This window comes from Phodopus roborovskii, unplaced genomic scaffold (assembly GCF_943737965.1).
Source record: "Phodopus roborovskii unplaced genomic scaffold, PHOROB, whole genome shotgun sequence".
Classification (NCBI taxonomy): domain Eukaryota; kingdom Metazoa; phylum Chordata; class Mammalia; order Rodentia; family Cricetidae; genus Phodopus; species Phodopus roborovskii.
Window position 1 is genome coordinate 14,036,938 of NW_026126636.1, and position 10,028 is coordinate 14,046,965.

Genomic DNA, 10,028 nt, shown 5'->3' on the forward strand with positions numbered 1-10,028 from the left:
ATCTGGCACTTCTTCAAGACCAGCAAAGCGCTTTTAGCGGCTGAGCTGCCTCTCCTCTTCCTACCTTAGTTTTTGAGTCTGTGTCTCTCACAGAACCGGAGCTTACCAGTAAGCAAGAGTAGGTAGCCTGGGAGCCCCACCTGCATGTAGGTGCTGGAGAACTAAACTCAAGTGCCCTTGCTTGCATAGCAAGCCCTTTAGCAATGGAGCCATTTCCTCAGCTATGGACTCGTGACGTTAGGGGTGAGGCTAGGGAGGAAAGCCTCTTTAGTTGTCTCAGCCTCGGTGGCTTTCCACTTCTGGTTTTCCTTCCTCGTTCTGCCTACTATTTGTCCACAGCTACACACATTCTCCCCACAGACTTTCAAGAGGGTTCATAGACATGTCAATGATAAGTACCTTCTAGGACCAAAGAATGTAGCCAGGCGGTGGTGGCACATGCCTTTCATCCCAGAACTTGGGAGGCAGAGGCAGGTGGATCTCTGAGTTTGAGGCCAGCCTGGTCTACAGAGTGAGTTCCAGGACAGCCAGGGCTACACAGAGGAACCCTGTCTAGAAAAACCAACCAACCAAAACAAGAGCCAAAGAGTACAGTCAAGGTTGAGGGGTTGTGTCATCATCAGGATGATAGTGCGACACATACTCTTCTATTGCGTGTGTGCACGCACACCCACACGCACATGTGTGTGGAGAACAGTGGATGTTGTCTCTATCCATCTCTGTCTTACCAGAGACCAAGTCTCTCACTAAATTTGGAGCAAGGCCAGCAATCAGCAAGTGTTGGCGTTTCTCTGTCTCCACCCACCCCCCCTCCAGCACAGGGCTGGGTTCTAGGCTCGCTCACACATGACTTTTTATATGGGTCCTGGGATTTGAACTCAAGTCGTCACGCCAAGGCTACCCTGTCTCGAAAAAAAAACAACAACAACAAATAAACTAAACAAATTAATAACACTTTTAAAAATTAATATGAGTAATTTTTTTTAAAAAAAAAAATGATGGTCAGGGGAAAAAAACCTACAGAGAAGTGGCACTCAACTCATTATTTTTTTTCCTGAGACATAGTTTCTCTATATAATAGTCCTGGTGTCCTGGCACTCGCTCTGTAGCCCAGGCCGGCCTTGAACTCACAGAGATCCGTCTGCCTCTGCCTCCCGAGTGCATCACCACTGCCCAGCTCAACTGGTTCCTAAAGGACTTTGAGGAGTCTGGCCATGCAAGGCTGTAGGAACAGAGAAGGGTATCAGGCTCTGGTCTAGGTGCTTATCTGGAAAAGTGCTCAGCTGTACGATTTGGGGACTGGCTTGGATATTAGAGTTGGTCCCTGAGGCCAAGTCTGAGAGACAGGGCGGGGTATGAAGCGAGAGGGGAGAGGCGGGGTGTGTGAAGGGAGATGGGCTTGCAGAAGGGTGCTCCTTCCCCTACTCTCATGCCCGCCTTCCACATTCCCGTCTTTACCTCCAATCCTAGGTTTGACAAACGTTTCTACCAGCGATCTCTTGGTCATCCTTGGAGAGCGAGAATAAGGGAGTCCATCTAGGAAAAGGGACAAGGCATCGTCACGGACTAAAATGCCAAAGGGGGCTGGCTTCCTGATGGAGAGAACCACAGGTGATAACGGGGAGGCAGCTCAGGTTAAGTCCTGCGCTGCACTCACTGGCCCCTCCCAGTCAGCTTCCAAGACTCTCGCTTGAGAAAACTGTAGTTCCCCTGTGTGCCAGATCGTTAAGGGCTTTGGAAGCGAGCGTGTGCTACTGTGCATGCTCATGAGCGATTGCGGGGGGGGGCGGGGGGGGGGGCACCAAGGCCAACAGCAGGCTTTCAGCCCGTCCTTCTCTGCTTTAATTTCAGAGACATGATTGCCCACTGAGCCTGGAGCTCACCCATTTGGCTAGCGGAGCTGGCCATCTATTTCCCCAGCACAGGGATTACAGACTCGTACCGCTTGCCCAACTTTTTGTTTTTTTTTTGTGTGTGTGATGAGTGTGTGTGTGTGTAGCGACTGTGTGTGTATGTGTGCTGAGTGTGTGTATTATGTATTACGTGTGTGTATGTTTGATGAGTGTATATGTATGTGTGTGTATGTGTAGTGTGTATGGTGTGTGTATGTATGTGATGAGTGTGTTATATGTGTGTATGTGGGGGGTATTGTGGTGTGTATACATGTGTAGTGAGTGTGTATGTATGTATGTGTATGCATGGGTATGTGTGATAAGTGTGTATGTGTGTGTGCATGTGTGTGTGATAAGTGTGTGTGTGTGCATGTGTGTGATAAGTGTGTGTGTGTGCATGCACGCATGGGTATGTGTGATAAGCGTGTGTGTATGTGTGCATGCATGGAATATGTGTGATAAGCATGTGTGTGCGCGCGCACACGTTTGGCACAGCTATGCAGATAAGAAGACAACCTATGGGAGTCAGTTTTCTCCTTTCATCTTGTAGGTCCTGGAGATTGCTAGTGCCTTTACCCACTGAGCTATCTTGCTGGTCCTACTTTTTTAGGGGAGGGCAGTGTTGGGAAGGGGTATCATGTGACCAAGATTGACTTAGAAATAACTATGTAGCTGTGGGTAACTTCAACTCCTGATGCTTCTGCCTCCACATCCCAAGTACGAGATAACACCCAAATGAGGTCGTGGCTATGATTTTACCTGTGGAGAAACTGAAAGCCTGACAGAGTTACACTATTTTCCCACGTTCTTTCTTCTACCTAGGAAGAGGCAGTGAGGAGTGGAGCCCACATCCGCCAGTTCCGAAAGCCAACAGCGAGCATGTGCAGGAGGGTGCTTGAGAAGGAGGGGCCGCTACTCACCAATAGCCTTCCACAGGTCTAGGATCTCGAGAGCTGAGTCCCTCTTCCTGCCTTGTTCTGCCTTTGAGGGAAGGCGGAGGACTGGGGAAGGGATGGGAGACAGCAGAGGAGCTGGTTAATAGAATGAGGCCACACAGGATCCACCAAAGCCCTCCGGGCGTTTGGCAGAATAACTCCAAGCAAAACCTCGGGATAGGATGCCCATTGACCATCCCTAACTCAACGGCTTAGAGGGGGGCTCTAACCCTCCTGTGTCTGGGAACAAATCTCACATTTTCAGCTCTTCCTGTCATGTTGTCAAGACAACCTGGGGTTTTCTTACTCTCTGTTACATTTATTTATTTGTTAGTTGTGTGTGTGACACAGAGAGAGAGAGAGACAGACAGAGAAACAGAGAGAGAGGAAGCAGTTCACATGCCATGGCACTTGTATGAAGGTCAAAGGACAACTTATGGGAGTCAGTTTGCTCCTTCTGGGGACCGAACACTGGTCCTTAGGCTTGCCAACAAGCACCCTTACCCATCTAGCCAACTTGCCAGCCTCTGACTTGAGTATTCATAGACCTCTGAGAAACAAAGTTCTTCACTTCATAATAAAAGTACTGAAGACGTAGGAAACGTGAAGCAGTTTAGTTTACGGTCTTGCGAATGGCAGAGAACACTTCATAAACCCTAGCATGTGACCTCCATCTCCCTCCTTTATATTTTGGGACAAATCCTCACTATGTAGTTCTGGCTGGCTTGGAACTCACTATGTAGACTAAGCTGGTCTTGAACCCAGCTGCCTGTGCCTCCTGACTGCTGGGATATAAAGGTGTATTCCACCACACTCAACCCGCTTTTATTTCTAAAAAGCTGAGCCTATTGTCGGGCATGGGGTGCGGCGGATTTGGCGGGAACTGGGCTTGGTTTGTGTGGCTAACTACACATGCTCCTAAGAAGAGTCACTCCTGGAAGTGGAGAGTCAGGGATGGAAGTAAATTGGGGAGAGAGGCTGGTACCCACCGTGCGGCAGTATGTGATTATATGAATAGGCCACTTGACCCCTGGTTCCCTCCTTCTACCACGTGGATACTGGGAACTCAGGTCATCAAGATCGGAGACAAATACCCTTGTCCAGTGAGCCATCTGGTCAACCCTTTCCCCTCCCAGTTATGTAGGTTTTTAGGATCAAACTCAGGCCATCAGGTTTACACCATTAGGCTGCAAGTGCCTTTCTTTACCCACTGAGCCATCCTGCCAATCCCAGTTTCCCTTCCCTCCTCTCCTCCTGCTCCGCTCACCCTCCATCTCCTACCTGCTCCTCCGAGAGGGTAAGACCTTTCCTAGGAAGTCTGCTAAGTCTGTCTCATCATCTCCTTGAGGCAGGACCAAGACAGCTCTCCACCCCCTACACACACTCCTGTGTCTAGGCTGGGCCAGGTGTCTCTCGGCATAGAATGGGCTCCACTAAGTCAGTTTGTGCATTAGAGTTAGATCTCGGACCCACTGCCAGTGGCCTCATGTATTGTCCCAGTCACACCATTGTCACCTACATTAACGGAGTCTACAGTTTAGTTTTATGCAGGTTCTCCATTTGTCAGACCAGAGTCAGTGATCTCTCACTAGCTCGGGTCAGCTGATTCTGTGGGTTTCCCCATCATGGTCTTGACTCCTTTGTTCACATTATCTCTCCTCCCTCACTTCGATCGCACTCCAGGAGCTTGGCCCAGTGGTTAGTTGTGCATCTGCTTCCATCTGTTTCTGAAAGAGGGTTCTAGCTTCTCTGGGGTTGTGGATTGTAGGCTGGGTAGGACCTCTTATTTTATATTATTACTATTATTATTATTATTATTTAGACAGAGTCTCAGGTAGCCCAGGATGGCCTCGGGTTCCCTAAGTAGCTCATTATGACCCTGAATTCCTGATCCACCTGCCTCTATGACTTAAGTGCTAAGATTACAGGTGTGTGATCCCACACCCAATTTTATGCAGTCCTGGCATCAAACCCAAGGTTTACAGTGTGCTAGGTAGGAGCTCTACCAACTGAGCTACATAGACAACTTACTTAAACCTCACAAACCTCTCACGAATGTGGGGACCACTATTGTTCTCTCTGTTCTCAGAGCCAGAAATGGAGACACAGGGAGACTGAGCCTGAACACCATGACGGGCTCTGCACACAGACCTCTGCCTGGGCTGACCCTGCAGGCTCCTCTAGATACAGATGTAATGGTTTGAATCTGAACCATCCACTATGGGCTCAGGTTTTAAACACTTGTTCATTCTCCTACAATTTCTGTAAGTTGTGGAACCTTTAGAAGGTGGAGTCTAACTGAAGGATATGGGTCACTAGGGGCGGGTCTTTGAAGGGTGTAGTAGTCTTGGCTACATAAAGATCCCTGGGTTCTTCCACACCCACCTCCGTGATGCATGCCAGCCGGCCAAGCCTTGCCTACCATGATGGACCGAACTCCTCTGAAACCATGAGCCACAATGGATCTTTCCACCCTTAACTATTCTGGCAACTGTGATGTAAAAGCAACCAATCCAGCATCTTTGCTGGGTCACAAAGCCATCGGCATTGGGTAGGCACGAATTAGGGATGAAGCATGGAGGAAAAGAACTTACCAGGACCCAGGAGGTAACCAGCACTATTGAGGGTCCAGCCTCCTCGTCCCTGGAAGAGATGAAGAAATGAGGACTAAGAGAGGAAAGTGGCAAGATCCCCGAAGTCTACGGTGATGTAGATCGCCATACCGCCTTGATACTAGCCAGTGACATATTTTGCTTAGTCCCTCTTTCAGCCCTGTGCAATTAGACTTCCTATAACCTAGCAAGTGGAGGGCCCGGGCAAGACGACTCAATGGGTAAAGGTGCTTTGGTGCCAAGTCTGACCTGAGTTCAACCCCCAGGACTTACCTTGTGGGAGGAAAGATCTTACTCCTGCAGGTTATCTTATGACCTCCACACTCTCACTGTCAAAGCACGACACACACACACACACACACACACACACACACACACGATGACAGACAGACAGACTGTGAGAAATATGATGTCTAAAACATGACAGCTTGGGCTGGGCGATGAATGAATTCCAATAGCAACTGGACAGTGTGGTACTTGGAGTTAACAAGGAATGTGGTATTATAAACTGTATAAGTATGTTGATAGCCAGGCCTGGTGGTGCGGCTTTTTGGCAGGTTTGACAAAAAGAGAATTCTAAGTTTCAAGGACTTCCTGGGCTACTGAGTGAGTTCAAAACCAGCCCGCACAACTTGGTGAAATGCTGCCTCAAAATAAAAACTGAAACAAATAAATCACAATGGAGGTTGTAGCTCAGTTGGTACAGCGTCCGCCTAGCAAACGTGTATCCCTGGGCTCTCTCCCCAGCATTGAATGAAATGTGTGATCTCAACTCTGAGGAGGTAGAGGCGTTGGAGGACATCCTCAGAATCCGGTTAATCCCAACTCAGGAGGCAGAGGCAGGCAGGCAGGCGCATCTCTGATGGGGAATGTCCTTCTGTATATATGTTTCTCTCATTGGCTGACGAATCAAACACTGATTGGTCAGTAGCCAGGCAGGGCGTATAGGCGGGGCTAGGAGATGAGGAGGATTCTGGGTAGAGGAGGCAGAGAGGGCCACCAGAGCAGACACCCTGTAGCTGCCGAGGTAGCAACATTCTCTGTGGAAATACTTATATTAATAGAGATGGGTTAATAATTAAGAGAGAGCTAGCCAATAAGAAGCCTAAGCCATCGGCCAAACAGTTTGATAATTAATGCAAGTTTCTGCGTGCTTATTTGGTGGTAAATGGCTGTGGAACCAGGCAGAACAGAAACTGTGTCTACAAATCTCTCTGAATGCAGGGCCAGCCAGGGCTACACAGCGGAACCCTGTCTCAACAAAAAACAAAAAGAGGCTATCCTCAGCTATTTAGTCTGAGGCCTGCCTATCTACATGGGACCCTATCTCAGTGGTCCTCAACCTTCCTAATGTTGGGACCATTTAACGCAGCTCCTCGTGTTTTGGAGACCCCCCCCAACCGTAAGATTATTTTTGTTGCTACTTCATAACTGTAATTCTGCTACTGGGATGAATCATAATGTGAATATGTGATGTTCGGGATATCTGATGTGTGGGGGGTGGAGACCCCTCGGCTGAGAACCACTGCCCTATGGGGGGGGGAAGAAAGGGAGGGAGGGAGGGAGTGAGGGAGGGAAGGGACAATGTCTTGCCAAGGTGAAAGTCAGCTGCTGTGAAAGTCAGCCGGGCTTCCAATCTCAAGGAGCCAGATACTGATCGTTTTTTCTTTCTTTTCTTTTTTGTCCTTTTTAGCATTTAAAAAAAAAAAAAAAAAAGACTTTTTTTTTTTTTACTTATAAGCCACCTGATGTGGGTGCTGAGAGCTGAACTCTGGTCCCTTTGGGGAAGCAATATTATTTTTCACCTCTGAGTAATCTCTCTAGCTCCCCCTTTTAGTAACTTTTTATTAACAGATACACATTGCAGTGTTTGTGGTGTATAGTACAATATGCATTGGCAAATGAAATTTGTGGGACAGCTTTATTGATAAACACGTGACCCCCACGCACATCATGTGAGTGACTATGTGTAGTGAAGAGATTTATTGCTGTTACTTTTGTCTTCAATTATTTGAGAAAGGGTCTCGTGTAGCCTGGTCTGGCCTTGAATCTGCTACACTTGATCTTAGCCAAAAGGCTGACAAGGGGTTCGAACATCCCATGCAGTCCAGGGTGACCTTGAACTTCTCATCTTCCTGTGTCTGTCACCACACCGGGCTCTGTGAGCATTTTAAGTTTACTTAAAAACCTAGTGGTTTTCTTTTTTTGTTTGTTTAAAATTTTTTATTCATTTTACACACCAGCCACAGTTCCCCCTCCCTCTCCTCCTCCTGTTCCCCCTCCCCCAGTAATTTTCAAGCTTAGAATGCATTGCCTTTAGCTGCAGTCGCCGGTGTTGAACTTACTGGGCTGAATTCAGATTCTGTCTTTGGGTCATATCACTTGGTTCTAGCTAAGCTGCCCAAGTAAGTAAGTGAGACCCTGTCCTGCTTACTCAGGGCAGCTCCGCCCATTAACTTCACACTGAGCTATAACTTGACAAAGAGCTTTGGAGGGGTGACCTAGGGATGTCTGTCTGTCAGTCTGTGGCATGCCCCAGCGCTGTGTACAACTGGGTGTGGCAGCAGACGCTTGTAGGCCCAGCACTTCAGAGGTAAAATCAGGAGGTTCAGAATTGGAAGGTCATTTTTGGCTACGTGGGAATTGTAGGGCAGCCTAGAATAGAGAGGTGTGTGCTGTTTTGAGACAGGGGCTATCTATGCAGCCCTGGCTGTCCTGGAACTTTCTATGTAGACCAGACTGGCCTGGACCTCGGAGACACCATCTCGCCTCTGCCTCCAGACTGTCAGCTCAGCCAGTCTAGCTAGCCAGCTCGCCCTGCCGACTCTCTGCTTTGCCCCCTCAGCACTATGATAGGTGTGGCCCCAGGCCCAAATGGCACTTAGGAGGGCACTAAGGCACTCAACCTCCAGTCTCCACATTTGGCCCTTACACACTGAGCAACCCCTGCCTGTTTTGTTTGTTTTTGTTTTTCCAAGACACGGTTTCTCTGTGTAAGAGCCCTGGCTGTCCTGAAACTAGCTCTCAAACTCATAGAAATCCACCTGCCTCTGCCGGGCCCCCTAAGCATTTTTAAAAGATAGTGTCTCACTATGTAACCCCTAAATGGCCTGAAACTCTCTAAATACACCAGGCTTATCTCATACTCACTGAGACTGGCCTGTCCTTGCCTCCTGTGTGCTGGGATTAACGGAAAGGGTTACAATGTCTGATGTATGCTTGGGCTTTTGTTTTTGATACAAGGACCTGCTTTAGAGGCTCGGCTGAACTTAATCTAGCGGAAATCTTATCTCAGCCTCTTGAGAGCTGGGATTTCAGGCATAGATCATCCACTATGCTGGCTATTTTTCTTTTCCCCTTTTGTTGTTAGCATGGGGTGGGGAGCATGTGCCCGCCACAGCACGCTTGAGAAGTCAGAGCCCGCTTCCAGAAGTTCTCTGCTTCTGATCAAACGCTTTTACCCGCTGAGCTATCCAGGTAGCCCCAGGTTTACACAGGAAGCACTGTTACCCACTGAGCTATCTATCTAGGTAGCCCTCTCTTTTCACTTTTTCTTCAGGCAGGGCCTCGTGTTGCCCAGGCTAGCTTCAATATTACTAGCTCAAGTTAATCTCCAATTCCTGCTCATCCTCCTCCTGCCTCCTGAGTGCTGGGATTAGAGGCATACAGCACCAGGCCCTGCAGGGATGGACCGAGAACTTTATGCAGACAAGCACCCCACCAACTGAGCTACATCCATCACCCTTTTTTCCTTTTCCATTTGTTTACTTTATTTGGGGGATGGAGGGATTCGAGACAGGGTTTCTCTGTGTAACAGTTCTGACTGTCCTGGAACTCGCTTCGTAAACCAGGCTGGCCCCGAACCCACAGAGACGTACCTGCCTCTGCCTCCCAAGTGTGGGGACTAAAGGCGTGCGCCACCAGCGCCCGGATATTTATTTATTTTTAATTAGGATCTCACTGTGCTGTCCACTGGCCTTGAATTCACAACCCGTCTGCCTCAGCTTCCAGAGAGCTGGGATGGCTGGCAGGTGCCACCGCACTGGGCAGAGTAAACTGAGTCCCAAATATCTACTTTCTCGTGACTTCTACGCCACTCCCAGGGCCAAGCTGACCAGGTCACCTTCTCGGTTTCAGCCCCTCTACACGTCCCCCTGGATCAAACCAGCAAAAGAAAAACGTGTAAAACTCCCCCCACCCAGGGGAGCAGCAGGGGGAAGGTGTTACCCTGTAAACAGGTGCAGACTCTTGAGTTCCTGCCAGACTCAGCAAGATGGCGACAAGGAGGACCAGATGCACCGAGCAGGCCATCCTGAAGCTGGAAGAACACAGCGCTCAGCGGAAAAAGCTGCAAGGACAGAGCGAGCATTGTTCTTGACGGTCCCATCCCTTTACTCCCCACATTTGGGAGGCAGACTCTCTGAGAGTCCAAGGCTAGTCTCGACTACAGAGTGAGTTCCAGGACAGCCAGGGTTACACAGAAACAGACATCCTGTCTAGAAACGCACCCCCCACACACACACCAAAAGTTATTCTCCATAGCACGTTTGTGTGCAGCTCTGACGTGGTGGAGAGAAATGTACTGAATG

The 10,028-nt window shown here is 48.9% G+C and overlaps 1 protein-coding gene across 1 annotated transcript; it reads right to left on the minus strand.

Moving 5' to 3' along the window:
• Positions 1-1,178: 1,178 nt before the first annotated feature.
• Galp (galanin like peptide) lies at positions 1,179-9,790 on the minus strand. The gene is made up of 5 exons (XM_051207106.1): positions 9,667-9,790; positions 5,422-5,470; positions 2,813-2,893; positions 1,459-1,536; positions 1,179-1,222 (listed from the first exon to the last, which is right to left on the minus strand). The coding sequence occupies exons 1-5, from the start codon at positions 9,748-9,750 to the stop codon at positions 1,179-1,181; spliced, it is 336 nt and encodes a 111-aa protein (XP_051063063.1). The 5' UTR covers positions 9,751-9,790.
• Between the last annotated feature and the right edge of the window lie 238 nt (positions 9,791-10,028).

What these genes read in the sequence shown, in the direction of transcription:
- Galp (XM_051207106.1), bottom strand. Translation starts at nt 9,750, where the DNA reads ATGGCCTGCTCGGTGCATCTGGTCCTCCTTGTCGCCATCTTGCTGAGT. An exon ending in TGGTTACCTCCTGGGTCCTG is followed by an intron (nt 2,894 to 5,421) that starts GTAAGTTCTTTT and finishes TCCCTTCCCCAG; the next exon opens with TCCTCCGCCTTCCCTCAAAG. An exon ending in AGACCTGTGGAAGGCTATTG is followed by an intron (nt 1,537 to 2,812) that starts GTGAGTAGCGGC and finishes CCCTTTTCCTAG; the next exon opens with ATGGACTCCCTTATTCTCGC.